The sequence below is a fragment of the Eublepharis macularius genome, chromosome 13 (assembly GCF_028583425.1).
Source record: "Eublepharis macularius isolate TG4126 chromosome 13, MPM_Emac_v1.0, whole genome shotgun sequence".
Classification (NCBI taxonomy): Eukaryota; Metazoa; Chordata; class Lepidosauria; order Squamata; family Eublepharidae; genus Eublepharis; species Eublepharis macularius.
Window position 1 is genome coordinate 41,652,493 of NC_072802.1, and position 19,874 is coordinate 41,672,366.

At 42.1% G+C, this 19,874-nt stretch overlaps 1 protein-coding gene across 1 annotated transcript in view; it reads left to right on the top strand.

Moving 5' to 3' along the window:
* The window catches only part of GPC3 (glypican 3), a 313,638-nt gene that overhangs the window by 21,067 nt on the left and 272,697 nt on the right, over window positions 1-19,874 (top strand). Inside the window, exon 2 of the mRNA XM_054995835.1 lies at window positions 441-602. Within this exon, the coding sequence (XP_054851810.1) occupies window positions 441-602 (162 nt within the window). The remainder of the gene's footprint in view (window positions 1-440; window positions 603-19,874) is intronic.

A 19,874-nucleotide genomic window follows, 5' to 3' on the forward strand; every position in this document is an offset into this window, starting at 1 on the left:
AGTAGCGCCGAGTGGATGACTTAGTGTATTTAAGACTGTTCAGTGAAGTGGTGGCAAGGTATTAACTGAGGCACAGTATTCTCAGTGTCACTGGATATATTATTGAACTGGTTGGGTTCAGTTCTCCCCCCTTGTTCATAGACTAAGACGTATACTATGGGTCACTAACTAGATAAGAGGACTTTTGGAAGAAGGAGATGAACATAGGGACATGCTATGTGAAATAAAATATTTTTTACCCTGAATCCTATTCTCTTTCTATCAATGTTATGCAATTAACAGAAAAGGCAGAATTGGTCTTTGGAGAGAAGTGAAAGCCGTAAGCTAGACGTCCCATCCATTCTCCTTAACCAGCCACCAGACATTTAGAACCACTTGATGGGCTGCAGGCTCCTCTGCCCGCTTTGTGCTAACCAAATGCTTCTTGTGTGTACACACAGGGCTTGACTTGCAAGTATGTGTGCCAAAAGTTCCAACTTGCTGCTCCAGGAAAATGGAGGAAAAATACCAAGCCATGGCCCGTTCCAGTATGGAGCAACTTCTCCAGTCTGCTAGCATGGAGCTGAAATTCCTCATCATTCAGAACGCGGCTGTCTTCCAAGGTAGGTGGCACAGCAATACCGTATCTCTCCTTCAGGCAATGAGTGGTGGCTATGCAGCCTTTGAGATGCAGGCTGCCAGGTGGCTGTGTTGGCAGATTAAGACTTGCAGTCTTTAGTATCTTAGAGTCTCTTTGGCCAGTGTATAAATGTGTGACAACGTGTGGCTTGTGAGCGATTAAGACCAAGAAGGAATAGTTCATTTGGTATCTTTCTGGGGCTTCACTTTGCAACAATGGGACATTGGTTGTCCCCAGGAATACCTCCACTCTACCCTGGGATGTTCCTGTTGCGTTCTTAGTGGAAATGCCAAGTGCATGCTCGTTCATAAGAGTTGGTAGGACTGGCAATGAACTAGTCTGGGCTATGTAAATCCTGCTGCTAGTATGGAGTTCAGAAGTAATAGTTCAGAAGTAATACTCCTGATCCTCTTTTGGTGCAGAGATACTCGGTTCTCCACAGCAAAGGGGTTCTTGGAGTTGGTTTGCATGTGTAGACTACTTAGTGCAGGTTCTCATGATGGTTTTGTCACCCCAGACAGAATTTCATCCATTGCAAAATAATGCTTCCTTTCTTTTCTTAAGTTTAAACTGCTACAGTTGACTTTAAAACTTGTAAACTATAGCGGATGCAAAACTGCCTTTTGCTTCCTTGCATGGAAACTTGTGTTTAATGCCTGTAAGTGATCACATGCAAAGCATGTGTCTCTATTGGTCAATGCAACCGACTTGCTAAATAACATTGCTCCCCACTTCCCAAGCTACCTCTCAGTAATTTGTAAACTTAAAAAAAATCCCAGTTTGACTGTGCAAGGGTTTGCGTAAAAAGAAACTGTTTACAGGAACAATGTGAAGAGGTTTTATGGCCTGAACAGTTAAACTTAGCCACTTCCCTGAGTAGACTGTGCAGGAAGGGAGAGTGTTGTCAGCTTGGTTTATCTGGAAGTCAAGGGGTTGCTGCTGCTTGTTGCTTAATGGAAAGTTGAAGCTTCTGGCAGTGAGATACTGCCTGTCCAGCCCACAGTCAATGAGGGGAGTGCGTCTGCTCATTTGTTCTGTGATTCTCTGGTGTCTTGCGGTGTGGAGTGGGGTAAACCAAGTCAGGACTCTTCTGAAGCAGAAGAACGGGGGGCACTGTTAACAGTACATTGTTGCCTAGAAGAAGTCTCCCTGAAACTGTTCTTTTTTAATCATAGAAAAACCCCTCTGTCTCCTTATTGCACTACAGAATCTGTTGGCCACGTCCTCTGGGAATGGGATCTGTAAGGATTTCTCACTTTAGCCTTAAGCAGTGCAATATGTTGGTATGGAAACATGGCCTAGTCGTTCATAAAGGCCTCCAACTCACCTCCCTCCCAAATTCATTTTTATATTTTTCAATCTGACAGCTGAAGGAACTGCTTGAGTGACAGACACAAACCCTGGTCAGATGTTGTTCTACGCTAAATTTAATTTTCTTCCTGCTGAAATTGCATCCGCCTGTTTGCCGATAAAGATCAGGGGGAATCGCTTGGCATTTACCAAAATCTCATCCAGGCGTATCTGTTACTGTGTTAGCAAAGTTTATTAGATTATTAAGAGTTTTAGGCCCTTGGGCTGGTCTTTATTTATGGGTAAAATATCACACAAATAAGGAGTTGGGGGACGAATAACATTTGGCGAGCCACTTTGTCTTGACAAACTGAACATACTAGATGCATATTTTAAAGATTTACACTCCATTTGTGCGAACATGCTGAGGTTTGATTAAAACCGAATCTAGTTTTCTCATTGGGGTTCATGTAGCTCCAAATCATATCATCCATGGTTTGACCAATCAAAATATTTTGTCCACTGTCATTTATAAAGCACTAATTTATAAAGAGCATTACTTTTGTTATTTACAGTCTACCTTTCTCACTAAGACTCGAAGTGGATCATAGAGTTACAACAGGATTCGACATGCAATAAACCATACAATATGATCTGAATTGCTGAAATCTGGAACCAAGCAGAAATCTAAAAGCATAAGCATTAACATAACGTATTGGATGCAGAAATTACATAGTAGAATCATACAGTGTGTACTATACAGAATAGTTTAGTCCTGTCCCCGTCTCTTTACCAGAGTATCGTTTTGAATCATGTTGTTATAGTACAGCCTTTTTTTTTACAAAAAAAACCTTTCCCAAAGAATACAGTTTTGCATAGCATCCAGAAAATCAGGAGGGAGGGAGCCTTCCTGACCTCGTCATTCCGTAAGGTGAGGGCCTCAACAAAGAGTGCAAACATATAGGCAGTTTTGCCCATTTGCAGGGAGGTGCCTGCAAAAGTCCCTCTCAGAGGATCAGAGCTGTAATGGTGGAGCAGAAGGAGAAAGGTGGGAGCAGGAGAAGGGTGGCTTGATAGAGATGAGGGACCAAGATCCTGAAGCGCTTTAAATGTGATATAGCCAAGCCAATAGTTTGAACTGAAACCCATAACTGGAGGGCAGCCAATGGAGTCCCTGCAGAATGGGAGTAATGTGCATGCACTGCCTGGCTCCTCCCTGGTTTTGGTGGTATGTATTTTTGTTGAATTATTTTATGTATCTTAAATGTTCTCTTGATGATCAGTGCCTTGGGGGACTCTATTTGGGTGGAAAGGCGGCATAGACATTTTAAATATAACCAAGCTGCAGCATTCTGTACCATCTGGAGTCTCTGAGTTGACATGAAGGGAAGATCTATGTAGAGTACATTATATTAGTCTAGTCCTGATGTTACATGATGTGGTTCCAGGTGGCCCGATCATCTGTGTCAAGGTAGGGGGCCATCTTCTGGGCTAGACAGGGTGGGAAGAAAGATTTTTTTTTTTGCAACTTGTATTAACTTGCTTTTCTAGCAGTAATGTTGGATGCAGAAAAACTGTTAAACTTTGTCAGTGCATTGGATATATACTACTCTTTTTGAGACTCCTCTGACTGATTTTGTTTTTTATGGTGGAACAATGTTCTAATTAGCAATGAATAGAAATATGCAAAACTGAACACTGTTAAGTGTTAATTGCATTCAAGAACGGTTAAATAAAACAGGAGTTTAGTGTTACTTTAAAGATCAACAAAATGCCTTCAGCATAAACTTTCTGGACCCTCAAATAAGTTGTTGATGCTTTGGCTGTTTAAAATAGAACATGCTGCAGGCAGGAAGGGGAGGGCCAAACCACAAACAAGGAAAATGAAATCCCTGCCAAAACATTTAAATATTGGTTTCAATTAGAGACTGTAAATAGTAGCACCATCCTTCATGGGCTGTGAATGTATTAAATATGAGGGAAGTAAAGCAGCTACAGAGGGTGGTTAAGTACACACTGATAGCTTCTAAAATGCTGCACATGACTGCTTCTCTGGAGTCTGCTCTCCAGGATTCATGGGGATCCTACTCTCAAGAGTCTGACTAGTTCTTTTGCTGAGCAGCACTGCTTATCCAGAGGAGATCAAGCAGAATCTAGAAGTCAGGTGCAGGTCAGGTCTTGCGGTTTGCACAGATGTCAACCCAGTGGGGGCTATAGTTTGGTCAGTGCAGGCCAGAGAAGGTTGAAGTTTTGAAAACAGCCAAAGGTCAGAAACAGTAATTCAGAATTTACCCCATTAACCTCAACCACCCACACATATAGTTTCCAGCTATGAATATCAGTGGATTCACAGGGATTGGAATTACTTAGGTATTAAGATCTCTATAAAGTTTCCAATTATGAATATCAGTGGATTCACAAGATTGGAATTACTTAGGCATTAAGATCCCTATAAACTTATCTGACCTAAAAAACTCTAAACTTTAAACCTCTACAACAAAAGATTAAGGAAAAGTTTAAGGACTGGGCTAATTTGAATCTGTCTTGGGTGGAGAAAATAAAATTGGTAAAATCCATGATCCTCCCACAATTCCTATTTAATTTCCATGTGCTGCCTATCAAACTTACTGATCAACATTTTCAAAGCTGGCAAAGAAACATCAACAACTTTATATGAGCCAATAAACGCCCTAGGATAAATTATTTAACTATGAAGCGGACATCAGAGAAGGGTGGGCTGGCTTTCCCAGATTTAAAACACTACTACATGGCCACCCAGTTAACAAATATCATGATGCTATTAAATTTTTTGGAAAACTTAGATAGGTCCCATATTGAAACATCACATATACATCCACATGATATAAAAGACAATCTGGACAGACCCAAAAAACAGACCACCTCAAACTTCTACCAGTCCTTTTCTTGAGACCACTTTAAAAGTATGGGACAGGGTGAGACAATACCTCGCCCCGACTATCTCACCATTGTTGTCCTTTCTTGACCAAACATGGTTTCCACCTGGTATGATTTTACGCTCTTTTAAACCTTGGAAGGAAATTAAAAAAAACAGAATCGTAGACATAACCAAACAAGGGGTTATCTTAGATAAAGTGCAAATAGAAAAGGACACAGACATTATTGTCCCATGGTTTCAATATCTACGACTCAAACATCTAATAGAAAGCTAGTTTCTTACAATTTCACTAAAACCTGAACTAACAAGATTATGAATATCTACTCAACCATTTACAATCCCAACGCAAGGGTCTAATAGCTAAAATTTACACTATCTTAAACTCACGAGAAGGCCAAACTCCGTTAAAGTATCAAGCAAAATGGAGTAGAGACTGTAATATCGCTTTAACGGACTCCCAGTGGTCCTTAATTTGGTCAGGGAATTCTCTATAATCCAAGACGATCAATATCAAAATGACATCCTTCAGATTAATGTTGAGGTGGTATATAACACCTTCTTTCCTTCACCACATTAATCCCAATATATGTCCGTTATGCTGGAAACAATGTGGACTAGTTGGCGATTATATCCATTTATGGTGGACATGCCACAAAGTCCAGTTGTTCTTGGACCTAATCATACAGAAAATTAAAGAAATAACTGACTATGCAATACCTAAGCATCCTGAAACAATCCTACTAGGCCTCTGGGAAGATCCAACTGTGCCAGCAATCAGGACAAAATTTAATATTTATGCTGCTTATTGCAGCAAAAATGCTTTTAGCATCAACTTGGAAGCAAGAGAAATTACCATGCATGCCACATTGGTATAGGAAACTATGGGATATTTTTTCCTTGGAGAAAATAGCTGACTGTCTTAAATCTGTAGACAATCCGCAACATCAATCAACATTCTATGAGCAGTGGTTACCCTTTCTAAATTATCTACACAATACCAACTAGTTACCTAATGCTGACCCCTACATATTTAGCTTTTTCGCTATAACTGGATTATGTATTATCAGTGTGTGTCAACTAATGATGTTATATGTACTTGTTAAGATTACTATATCTTCCAAGAATTACTTACCTTTTGTATTTTGTTGTCTGAAGTTTTGGAAAAAGTTTTGAAAAAATGCAAAATAAAAAGTTAAAAAGGAAGAAAAAAAGAAACAGTAATTTTAAGACAAGTGAAGCCTTGAGCTTCATAACCAGCAGCTGCGGAGGAAGGAATTGAGATCATGCATGGCAGCTCTGTCCTATCTTGAGATTTCTCAGACTGAGAGGTGACCTCTGAGATTGGAACTTGATAAGATCTGGTGGAGATGGATTGGTTGAAGGGGATGGTGAGAGTCCAGTGATGCAGTAGCTGGTGCCCTGAAAAAGCACAGCTTAGCCTGCCAGAATTGTAGGAACAGGAATGTTGCAAAGTAGGGTTTGTTCATTATTTTATTTATAAAACATACACCCTGCCTCTTGGCCTTCATCAAGGCCACTAAAAGCATTATAAAAACACATCTTAAAAACCATGCATGAACAAATCAAAACAATTAAAACCAAAGCTTAAAAACACCACAATTAAATCATAGAGTAAGGAGGAAGGATCACTGAGGGAGTGCCAGATAAACCAAAAGTTTTCACCCATGGTCAGAAGACAGCAACTGAAGGGGACAGATGGTGTCCCTCTGGGGAAACAGCTCCAGAGTTTTGGTGTCACAACTAAGAAGACCCTCTCGGTTGCCACCCACCTAATCTCAGAAGGCAGGGGTACCTGAAGTAGGGCCTCAGAAGATGACTGTAACAGTCAGGCAGGTTTGTAAAGAAGTAGGCAATCTTCAGGTGTGTGGGTATTATGGATCCCTATTTGGAGATGTGACCACATGAAACCAATTTTCAGCAGTTTCCATGTAGCTGGAGTAACTGTGGCTCCTTCTCTTGGGTTGGTGGCAGCCAGAGCCAACTTAAAAATCAGTAAATCCTCTGCTAGCAAAGAATGCATCTGTTTTTGGTTACTTAGCACATTCTGTCTCTGCTATTGAGGAGGAAAAGTGGCTGTTTTGACACTGCTAGCTGCTATCAGGTTATCTTTAATCACTTCAGTGGCACCTCAGTCACAAATATCAGATAGCCAATCCAGTGTCAGAGCCTGCTAAAAGCACAGCTAAATTATTTATTCTGTTATGATGAAAATGTCTGAATCATATTGGGTTTTCTTGGGGAAAAAACTTGATTGTGCTTGAAGTCTGCAAGATAAAAGATCAGTGTTCATCTCCCGGATTTTTAAAAGAATTTTCTTTAGTGTTCTTTTACTTGCAGCTGTTGCTTGAGTTAGTAGAGTCAAGGGGAGAGAGTTTCTGTGCTAGCACTAGACTAATTGTGCTTCTTTTTTTAAAAAAAGGGGGTAACATTTAGATTTACCCTGCATCAATTAGGTATTAGAACAAGATGTGATGGGGGGGGGAATCTATATTAAGCACTGCTTTTGGGGCATGCTAGTTGACTTTTGTAATTCTGTGTGAAAGAACTTGTGGTTCATTATATCGGCACTTCTAATGCTCCTACACTTTGAAGCCAATTAAATCTGACAATGTGGCATGGGGCTGCTTTTGATCTTCATGAAAAGAATATCCAAGCTTTTTCTGCATAGCTGTTTGCTTGGTACACTGTTACTTAAACGCTTAGATGTTTTAAAGGCTGGTGGGTTGGCAGGGGAGGGAATGGGTGCCAAGAGTAGTTTGGTGCAAAGCTTTACTACCTAAAACATTTGCTTCTAGTTTTCTCTGGTTTAATCTGATGGCCTTGATCAATTTAGGTCTAACCTCAAAAAAGACTGCATATGATTCTGCTGTAATTCCTCAGAAGCAGCGATAGGTTCTTGTTTTGAAATGTGGTTTAACTCAGTTGTTTAGGAAGCATTGATAGGATGCAGAAGTGGGGCTTCCAGCAGCAGTTACAAAGAACTGGAAACATTGGGGACATCAGCAGGAAGCTGAGCTAAAGCAGAACCCTTGAAAATATTTTCTTGGGATTGACTGGCTTCCTTAACAAATTGTGAAATCCATTATCAAAGTAGTTCAGGCTTCGTGGCAATGGCTCTCCTGAAGCAGAGAGAGCTTGGAGTGTCTCAAGTGGATGCTTGGATAGCGGTAGGATTTGAAGGAGTTCATTTTTAAGGTCTCTTTGAGCAGATAATTAAGTAGGAACACAGAGCTTTGCTGGTGTGAAAGGCTTTGAACACATTCCACATGCGGGATGCAAGCATCTCTCCCTGAAGTGGCTTAATCTAATTTTAACAATAATAATAATAATAATAATAATAATAATAATAATAACATTCGATTTATATACCGCCCTTCAGGACAACTTAATGCCCACTCAGAGCGGTTTACAAAGTGTTATTATTACCCCACAACAATCACCCTGTGAGGTGGGTGGGGCTAAGAGAGCTCAAGAGAACTGTGACTCGCCCAAGGTCACCCAGCTGGCTTTGTGGAGGAGTGGGGAATCAAACCCGGCTCTCCAGATTAGAGTCCCGTGCTCTTAACCACTACACCAAACTGGCTCAAAATTTATACTCTGCCCTCACAAGGATCACCAAGGTGGCTAAGGTGGCTAACAAATTAAGACATGCGTAAGTCAGCAGCTACACATTAAAACAATTAAAACTGGAGCTAAAAAAAGCATACAAAGACAAAAACAAAGCATGGAGATTGGGCAGGAGGGAGGGATTACTGAAGGAACACTCGATGAAACAAAGGTTCCACCACTGGTGGGAGATGAAAGCAGAAGAGGGCAGATGAATCTCCCTGTGGGGAGAGTTCCAGAATTTTGGTGGTACAACCAAGAAGGCCTTCTTCTGAGAAGGAGCATGCTTCTCCCTTCCTCCATGTGATCCATGTAACAGCCCAGTGAGAGAGGCTAGGCTGAGAGCAACTGGCCCAAGGTCACTCAGCGAGCTTTCATGACAGTGTGGGGATTCATGCCTGGATCTTCCATATTATACCATCATGCTGTGCTGGCTATTAAAGAATGTGGATGGAAAGCAGAGCATGCACCAGGCTAGAGCAAGCAAAGGTTCTGGAGCAGATTGGCAAGGGTGGTTCAGAGTGTTAAAGGTCAAACTGGCTTGAACGAAAGCCGTTAACCATCCCAGCAGCAGTATCTTCCTGCTTTCATTTGGTAGGGAATGCAGTTGTGTGATGCACTGCAGGCTGGAAGGGCAAGCCTGAGAAGAGCAATTCATGACTTTCAGATTAGAGGTGGTTTTTTTTTTTTTTTTTTTTGGTAATACAGCAGTCTGCATAATTGATTCTGTGCTTTTCAAGGTTGTGGTACTTTGACTTTTTGAAATCAATTAAAGGGGTCTGCATATACGTCCTGTTCAGGCCTGATTCTTCCAAAGCATCTGCATGCACGGTTGGCTCTTGCTGGCTGTAATTACTTCTTGAGGCAAGAGTTATCTCTGATAGTTCAAGTCCTAATACATTTCAACTGCCCTCCTAATGCTATAAAATAGCCAAATTATGTTTTTGGAATTTCACTAGGCAGCCATAAATGTCAGGTTACCTTCAGAAGCCGAATTTATGTTCCTTGATGATGCTGCCCCCACCCCCATACAAATGGTGCGCTTGCCAAACGCATTCAGTCTTTGGGTTTGAGTGGATTACAGGTGGAGATAAATTCTCTGACTGTGTATTGGAGTATTTAAAATGCAGAGACGAACCAGTCTGTAAACAGTGCTCTATGAAAAGAAGAATGGGGGGGGGGGAGAGAATCAGAGGCAGCGGCAAAGTCAAGGACAGACGTCTGGTTTATGTAAAAAGAAACATTTTGCTCGATTGTCATCAGCTTTGCTTTTAAAGCTGCAATAAGATGGAACGATAAAAAGTGCCAGTGGTGCATTTCAGACCACAGATATGAACCCTTCCTGAGCCAATTAAGCTGTCAATATGCCCTGGCTTCACATCCTATCTGACAAACTGGGTCACCTCGGAACCGTTACTCAATTCAGTGGCACTTAGCAGCTGATGCAAAAATCAATCCAGTAATTTATAATCTTATGATATGCTATGAAGGTATATTAATCAGCATTTAAAGCAAGAAAGGGAAATGGTTGCAATAGGAGAGCTTTTCTACTAGCATAAAAAAGATTCAAGTGCCTGTTTGGGCACTTTTATTCTATAGAGGCATAAAACATTTAACCATGGATTGTTTCCTTAAAACAAGGTTCAGCATTAACATTGATTACCTAAAATGATAGTTAAAGACTGGTCACAAACTGGGATACAGCCTGTGGTTTAAAGTAGGTTTTGAATTAACCCTGGTTTGCTGGATGCTGGTACAACTGTGGTTAAAGTTGCCTATCCAGCAGCTTTGCTTGCAAGGTAGAAAATAGCTCTTGCTGGTCTTGCCTTCCATGCTGGCGTCTCACACATGCATCTTGAGGCACAATGTAGCTCCATCTGAGAATAGGTGCATTGTATCTTTGGAGTTTTAAAGCAACAAATGATGACTGGCACTAATCTGAATAACTGTAAACCTGATTTTAAGCTTATTTTACTAGCTGCTATGGTGTTATGAGACTCCCAGAGCTGGTAATAAACAGTCTAGGATTGCCGACACGCATGCCTTAATAAAATCAATGCAGCAGTTTTTAAATTGAAATATTGATTCTAATGCTTACCTGTCAGGCATTCCTCTCCCACCCTAGTTACCCTGTCATCTGTGGGCCTGCTTCCTGGAGTCTCCTGTATGGTGACTTCCAGAAAAGCAAAAGTGCTACTTTTATTCCGCAGAGCAGTATTTGGGCACTCCTTGAAACTGCATTACAACTCCTATTCATAGCTGTGGGTAAGGAGCAACAAATGTCTTGAGCGATGATTGTCAATAGGCCGTGGCCTGAGAGCTCCTCTACACCCTCCTGTAGTGCTCCTCTGTCAGCTTCCCCTCTCTACAGAGCCAGGGAGATCTGCAGCTCAGACTGTTTGTTTATTTCCTCTTCTCCTTTTAGAAGGGGAGGTGAAACTGACAGAGCAGGGAGGCAAAGAGGAAATTAACAAACCCTCTGAGCAGCTATCTCCCTGGCTCAGTGGAGAGGGGAAATTGACAAAGCCTTCCAATCGCTTTTAAAACTCAGCTTCCCTGCTAACATTGCGACTCCCTTCACATGCTCCTCCTCGTGCGATTTGTCTCTTGTAGCTTAGCTCTGAGACTCCTGTAGTTTGTTGGCTGCTGGATGTGTTTGAGTTATCTCAATATATCGTACACACAAAAATAAAACGAATCTCAACATTAACATCTTTTGAGGGGACTTGGGTGTCTTTTTCTATCAATATAGTTAGTCTTTAAAAAAAACTGCCTGTGGGTACTGTCAGGGAAATGGACTTGACACCAGCAATAGGGAAAAATAACACCCTTTGGAAGTGCACCAAACCTTCCTCATGGAAGAAAACACGTTTCAGATGTGTGCATATCTGTCTGCAGACAATGTTGGCACAAAGTGGTCTGAGAGGAAAATGAGGAATCCTTGGAAGCCAAAACCATAACGAAGCTTAGAGAAAAATCTAGCCACACCAAATGCTCCATGTGTAAGTTGCCTAAATTGTAAACTGGGTTGGGTTCCTGAACTTCTGAAATGTTGTGCTAGCTGCTGCGAGAGCCCAAGAGCAGGGAGTAAACACTGTTGTAGAAGATGGGAAGTATCCTTTCTAATTCTCCGGAAGAATGCAAGAGGTTCACATTTTATGATACCGCTACAGAGGCAGGATTAGCACTTCTTACAGGAAAATAAGTCAACAGCAACAGGGTTCAGGTGGAGCTTGACAGCCACTTCAGTTCAAGTGAGAGTGGGTATGCATGCCTTGGGGGCTGTTTATCTTGTATGGAGTCTGGAGGAGATGCTAGACTGATCAGGAGGCAGAATGGGGAGGGGGGAGTCTGTGGTCAGAAGCCTGGGTTGGGAATACAAGCTGCCTTTCTGTCTAGTAGTATCTAATCAGAGGCCTTTAGGGGATTCTTCAGATACCAGAAGGAGTTTGAGCTGTCTAGAAATGCTCAAGTGATTTCCTCAGCAGCATGAGACACTGGCATAACTGGAAACAGCTTGTGTGGGGGAGGTAGGTTGTGCCACACACTTCCCCTTGGAGATCTGCTTTATGCTCAGGGTATGACAAATCCTCATGTTTCAAGGTGAAAAAGATAGATATCAGCAGGGCTTTTTTTCAGCAGTGGAACGGAGTTCCGGCACCTCTTGAAAATACTCAGCAATAGTGTGTGAAAATAATATTATTTCAAAGAATCCCATGTGTTTCTTCCTCATTCCCCTCTTGAGAGTTCCACCACCTCTTTTCCCAGGAAAAAACCCTTGGATATCAGTCAGGTAATCCTGTCTCCCCCTCACTTTGGTAGACTGTGGTTCTGCATGGTTGCTAAAGTCTTCCAGATAATTCTGCTGCATCGTCCCTTTATGGTACTTCCTGTGGCAGTTGCTTTTGATTTTCTGCTTTTGGTACACTTTCACCCAAATTTGGCTAGCATATTCAGTAAAAGATAGGGCTTCTGCCACCCTTTCAGAGTGGCTGCTTTACAATGGGGGCAGTTGAGTCCACCAGTCTATGTGGGGATTTGAAATGCAGCTCCAATATGCTCAGAACTGGTTTAATGAGAAAGCAAGATAAGAGAATTTAGAGTAAGAAGGAAATATCTAGAACAGCAATCTGGTATACAAGCAGGTTAATGTATATTTAAAGTCTTCAGATACTCTTGATGCACTGAATTCTCACATTCAAAAATTTTCCAGGGTGCAAACTAAACCTCAAAAACCCTTTCAAGACTTCCAGAAGCCTGACAACCCCCCTTTTAAAATGAATACCTTTTACTGATGCTTCAGTACCTTTTTAAGGCTTTTTGCCACTACACAGTCCTAACCAATCAGACATCCAGTGGTGAACGCATTGGCACAGCCCACTGAACACAGCTGCATGATGTCACTGAAAGTGAAGCCAAAGCCCCCTTTTCCTTTCGAAGCAGCATATTATTCCATACAGGAAAAGTTGCCCAGTTAAAGGAAAACTTAAATTCTCACAGATACAGTATCCTCTGTTTACTTTATTTGCAGTAACCCATAGAGTTGGGAGGGATTATAAAATATGTGAGTAAGATGGGGAACATGAAGGCAGTGTCAAGAAGGTGTCTGCCTGGAGAAGACGAGCCACTACGTTTGTATGCTTCACATATTTGCACCTTGCATGTATAAAAAGAAGAGGAGTGGTTGAAAGGTCGGCTTGCTGGATCAAAAAGGCATGTGTGTTAAGTACAGCTGAACTCTCTTCCCCTACCTTACTTCCTCTGTTACATTCCTTGAGGCCCTTGGAGAGTCTATGCCTCTGATATGGTGTTTGGTTTGCCTGCAAATGGACCGTGTGGTTCAATCCCTGACACCTCAGGTTAACTTCTGATATCCCACATGGCAGTTGATAGGGAAAGATCCCTCTGTACCCAGGACCCTGGAGAGATGTTGCGACTCGATCAAGACAAGACTGAACTAGGACCAGTGCTTTGCATCAGTGGAAGCCACTTCATATGTTCATTGCTTCTTTTCCAGTTCAGCTGCTTTCTGTCAGTGGAGTCAGGCTGGGATAAAAGTGCCTGCGGTGGCAGAGAGCTAAGACCATGAGATTCTTCTGTGTGAATCTCTGGCAGACACTGAACTCCATAACCTCTGTCCTGCATACAGATCATGTAGATACATGAGTGAAAATATGGAGCTGTGCTCTACTGTGTCTACCTTGGCTCCAAGGCACTGGGTTGTGTGTTCATGCTAGCCAAGACCTGTTTTTCTAGGGTGTTGACAAAGCTAAGATATTGAGTGGAGAGTTTTTTCTGGCATTGGTAGCCTGGTCAATCATTGAACGAGCTGCAGGAAGAACCAGCAGTTTGAGTGATGACAGGTTGTGGACTTCCTTATTAGTGTCTGTAAATCGGGGTAGAGGCTTCTTCTGGACAACAGGTTATATTCTGATGGAAGATGGCTGCTAGGCTGAATATTTCTTAAAGTAGCAGGTAGATTGGTAAGGATAGCATAGTTACCTTGGAAGGTTTTTTGAAAGAAAACAATGTTAAAAATAATGATAATAAAATTACAGGGAATAGCACATGCTGTATGTATGAGACAGGATCTTTTCATGAGTTTCTAAATTTACTTGATACATGGAAATGCCATCTCACAGATGCCTTTTTAAACAAAGTGGCAATTCAGCACGTCTGCTTGAGATCTGTCTATATATCAGGCTCTATCTAGAGAGGTACAATTGCTCATCTGTATTGGTCCTAACTCAGTTATAAATCAACACCTATCTATTTTACATCTTTTAAAATAGGGTTAGTTTCTGTAAATGTTGGTCTTGGTAAGGAATTTAATTTTAAAAAATATATATTACCAGGAAGAATATCTGCATTGCCTAAAACACTTGTATATGTTTATATCCTGCTCTTTTCCTCTAAGAGACTCAAAGTGGCCCACAACAGCTAAAAATAAAACAAACCAACAAACAAAACAGTACTATCTTGGGTTGTTCCAGAATTTGGGAACTAGCTCATCTATAGGCGATGGCTGAGAATTCCTGGGCTAAACGCAGAAGGCCAAGAGCCACTTGGTTCATGTCTTTGGACACACCTGAATGTTAATATTTGCTTGGGCAACCATAGACAGGCTGCGCACACAACAAAGCCCTACCTCACAGGGTTCATGTCAAAATAAAATGGAGCATGGGCAAAGGTTGTAAGCTACTTTGAGTTCCCATTGGGGAGAAAAGTAGGGTATAATTGAAGTTTTAAAAAAAGTAAAATACCTTAAACAAGAATAGCAACACAGATGATCAGCAAGGTGTTACAGATATGTTTCCTACTCTTTCTCTCTCTCTGCTGTTCAAGATCTTGAATATTTTTGGTCCAGTGATATTCCTGTGCTCCTTCTAACAACCTGCTTTGCATCAGTGCCCTTTTAGCCTAGGTTGGCTCTCAGCCATGTGTAATGCATTGGAAAACCCTGGAATTGATTCCTATCAGCCGCTGTGAGTTAAGCACCCACTTGAGAGGTATTGCTTCAGCTTTGCATTGTGAATCAATTTTTCAATTGCAAAGCTCAGTGACCTGTATGCTAAATCAGTGTGCTTTTTTTCCTTTGTCATTGTCTGTTCAGATGCAGTGTTGTCTGGATTATAAATTAGTAAATGTTGAGCTGGGCTGAAGCTGAATTTTAAAGTGCCAAGTGGTGTGTACAGGGGAAATGTCCCGAATGTATTGAAGCCTACTGTGTTCTCTGTCCATGGGCTGCTAAGTTTCATAGCTCATGTCCTTGCATTAGAACTGCTTTGGCTTGGAATGGTTCCTGAAAGCAATGGGATGGAAGACAGTTGGGACTCTTAGCTTACAAAGGCAAATACAGATAACTATATACCGAGTGGTATCTTAACTACAGTGTGAAAACAGTTGCTGCACAAGCCCACCTATCTACAGCAGCCAGCCAAGCACTGAGAACTCTGCTGCTTGCCTGGATTTTTGTTCTGGGTAGAAGAATAAACATGAATTGGTTGATCCAGTGGAAGTTCTAAAGTATAGCTAAGCACTTCTGCTTGCACAAGCAGAAATACAAAGTAATTGCAAGTAGCCCTTGTACTAAGTCAACTTGACCATGTTTGGCCTTGCATGTCTGCGTGTGCAAAATGCAGTACAAGGCAAAACCCCCCCCCCAAGACCTTTGTTCAAATCATATTGTATCTCCAAACTGGACTGTATTAGTGACTGCATCATACAGCCCCAAACAATCAGAACAGGAAGATCAGTATTTGATCTAACAGTAGCACAAACAGAACTGTGCTGAGTGAAACCTTCTCTTCTGCTATCACATGCCAGGAGCTAGTTCTGTATGTCTATGCTGCTTTTCCTCATTGCTCAAAAGTACTTTTGCAATAAAAACAAACAGATTGAACACAACCCACAAACGTGACCTGTTGAATTAGAAGAGCTAATGTGTCAGGAAAGCCTGCTGCTCTTTGAACCGAATAAGTGAAGAGGCAGGCAGCATAAATGATGGGTCTGAATCAGTAGAAAGAACTGGACTACCTTGGGTGAGATTGTTGGATGGTGGTCTTACCTTTCTCTCCAACTTGGGCCTTCTGGGTTGATTTATGTAGGGTCATCCTAGTCCATGATCTTTCAGTTGCTCCCAGAAAGCAGGCCATCCAAGGATGGAGGAGCCACTGAGTGGAAGGACAATGGTTTGGAATGATGGGGGGCTGCTTAGACATAGCTGCTATTAAAGCAGCAGAACTGGCAAGAATAGCCCAAAGTTCAGCGGTCGGAATGAGTATGAGAATTGCATGCTCAACTCAAGGCTTTCAGTTGACGCTGTTTGGAAGAGGTTTTTTTTCTGTGGCTGAAGTGAGCGGTAGTTTCAGAAAGCTGTTTTAAATTCTTCTGAGATGCAAAGCACTGCTCCTGTCTTTTTTTCCAAAGTGTAGACTTGAGTCTTCAAAGGCTTAGTAGGTGTTAAGAATGAGGTTCATAAAGAAGCAATTTGAAAATGGAATAACTTGTGAAACAATTTTTTACATTAGAGCTCACAGTTGCTGTAATCCTACTTAATGTTTGCTATTATAACAAATTGTTTGTTTTCCATGGTCTTATTAACTCAGTTTATTCCAAGAAGTATTTATATGCAGTAGTGTTTGTACTGAAAGAGCATGCACTTTTGTTGAAATTTCTTTTGTCCCTCAAATGGGTTGAAAGCTGCTTACGGCTGTAGCTTGGTGGCAGAGCGCTTGTGTTGCATGCAGAAGGTCCCTGGTTTGATCTCTAGCATTTTTGGGTAAAGGATGATAATAGGTGGGAAAAACATTCCCCCTCCCCCCTCCCACCATGGGGAAATGCTGCATTCAAGGTAGGCAGGACTGAGTTACATGAACTATAACAGTATCATGTTCAGACTTCTTTTTGCAAAGCTTTTACTCTGCATGACATTGTAGTGTTATGTAGACCTGGCAAGTAAGCTGTTTATGATGCTCCCCTACTGTGTTGTATAGATGAGCAAGTCTGAGTTACAAATCACTGATCTGAATGTCTCCTGTACTGAGGGTTGCCAGCTCCAACAATGATGGGTGCTGGAGACTGGTAAAAGATGTCTTGCAAAGGCTAGTAAAGTTAATAAATGGTGACTACAAGAACAGAGCCCTGACCTGGATAGCCCAGGCGAGCCCAATCTCATCAGATCTTGGAAGCTAAGCAGGGTTGGCCTTGGTTAGTGATTGGGTGGGAGACCTCCAACCAAGACCAGGGTTGCAGAGGCAGGCAATGGCAAACTACCTCTGTTAGTCTCTTGCCATGAAAACCCCAGCAGGGGTCGCCACGAGTCATCTATGACTGGAAGACCCTCTCCACTACACTAGAACAGTGGCCCCGTGAAGCTCTCTGCATGAACCAGAGGAGTGTACTTGTTGGAGTGTTCGGGTCTGGGATCCCCATTCTGCCGTGGAGTGACCTCAGTGGGTGACTTTGGGCCAGAGATTCGGTTAGCCTTGTCTACTGCTTCACAGAGTGGTTATGGTAAAATGGAAGAGCTGGGAACAATGTGTTAAGCTGCTGTGGATCGCCATTGGGGAGGAAAGAGAGGTATAAATACTTAAATAAATTTGAAATGCCATATTGAACTGCTGTACTTACCATCTCTTTCCCCGATGTGGGTGTTACAGAAGTGCAAGGGAAACCCATACACCTTCGTCCGCTTTAACTTGGCAGTCCTTCCATTACTATCACTGAGGTCTTGACTGCTTTGCCAGAAAGATGAATATTGACAGAGAAAAGGAGGTGCCTTTCCTTTTGAAGTGGAGTGCCTCATTTTCTGTCATATAAATGCAATGCCCTTCCCCCACCTTTGAAATTACAAAGACCTGCTGTGGAGTGTTTAGGGTGACATGGCTTTCATCAAGCATGTGATGCCACTTGAGATAACTGGAAGCTTTAAAAGATTCCCCCCCCCTTCTCCCCCTTCTATGTAGGCCAGCTCTTTTGATGCTGTCTAGAGGAAGAACTGTTTCTTCAGTTCAGTGGGTGGTTTTTTTACCTTTCTGATTGCACTGTGACATAGATATGAAGGTGTGGAGTAGTCTGGCTCCACATCTCTCTTTGTTGTGCTTTGTAGTGTGCATCATGTTTAAAGTCATGAATGACACACTTCCCAGATGAGAAGAGATTGCAGGAATGCTTAAATAGACATCGTCTGAGATTATGTTTAATAACCACGTATATAAAAGTACTGCAAGCAAAGAGGAAAATGCAGTGCTTGACATTCAAGGAGCCAGGGCAATATCTTTACTGAATTTGAAAGGACACAGTTCAGAAAGCATTGTGCCAGCCAATTATTTCTTTCTCTACTTGGCTTGTGTAAAATTGCTCTTCAAATGTAAAGATGCAGCTGTCTGCATTAAGTAAAAGTACATACATTATATTTAAATGCGGCTTAGGTCTTTGATCACAAGAAAACAAACTATTCTTGGAATAGTCTAGGAATGCATGACTTACAGCCTCACTAGAAACCCAAGTGGGTGCGATTCTCTTGATCTCTTCCTGGAAGCTGTTGCACACAGGTGTGGCAGCCACTGGAAAAGCCAGAACCTGTATGAGCCTTTAATGGAAGGGGTACTGGCAATATCCCCAACTTAGGAAGAATCATGCAGCTACATGTGACTGTCATGCAAATATATGGCCTTAGATCCTGTTTTAAAGGTGAGCAACAGCACTTTGAATTGAACCCAGAAACCAATTGTCAGCCAGTGAAGGCACCTCTGAATAAGAGACATGATCCTACCAGCTAGCCTCTTGATAATGAACTGGCTGTTGTATTTTGCACCACCTGCAGCTTTTGGATCATCTTCATGGGCAGTCCTGTGTGAGGTGTTTTATGGTAATCTAGCCTTGCTTACTGAAACCTGAATCAGTGCGGCCAGATCAGTCTTCTGAAAATAAGGATGCAGTTTCCTAAGAAGATTGGGGGGGGGGGGGGCGGTTGCTGTTATAGAAACCTGGTCCTCCAGCCAGGAGATGAAGATCCAGCAAGATTCACAAGCTCTTAACAGAAAATTGCTTGCCAACCATAACAGGAAGAACAATTTCATTTAAATCAGTGGTGTTTCTAGACCTTTAGCCTTCAAATGGGGTTCTTACACTGTGCCGGTCGCCATGAGTGAGGTTGTTTTATCTTAGCGTACAAGGCCACAGTGGCTGATTGCTATAGGCACACAGAGCAAGACCAGGGGGAGCTGGCTGAAGGGTGGGGCTAAGGAGGCCCTCACTCTGCTTTTTTCAGGGACCCCTGGACTTTGATACAGCTGAGCTGAATGCCAAGAATAAATTCATCAGGGGCCTTGTCTCAGCATGGTGAAAACTATACTTGTCCCCAGAGTCTATAATTGCCCTTGTTCAAACTTGTACTTTCCCCATGCAAACAAATGCCTGACGCTCCCTCTTAAGGGGAGGGGGTAAAATGCTACACGGAAGGAGTCTATTGCAGCTAAGGCCAAAGTGGCCTCAAACCTGCTAGTGACAACCCTCCCCTTTAACTCAGCTGCAAAAGTGGGCCTTCCTTAAAGTGATCACTTCTTTACTTGCTATGCTTAATTTTATAAGACTTTTACACTCCCCTTTCTTAAGTTCTAAGTGAGAATCCAAGGCAGCCTATAACATCTGAGCCAGTGTGGAGTAGTGGTTGGACTAGAATCTAGGAGATCCAGTTTTTAATCCCCTCTTTGCCATGGAAGCTTGCTGGGTAACCTTGGGCTAGTCGCACAGACTTAGTCTAACCTTCCTCACAGGGTTGTTGTGAGGATAACATGGAAGAGAACAATATAAACTGCTTTGGGGGCCCATTGGGAAGAAAGACAGAATATAAAAAAGCAAAAATTCTCTTCCATTTTGTCCTCTCCTCACAACAGCAACTCTGTGAGGTAGGGCTGA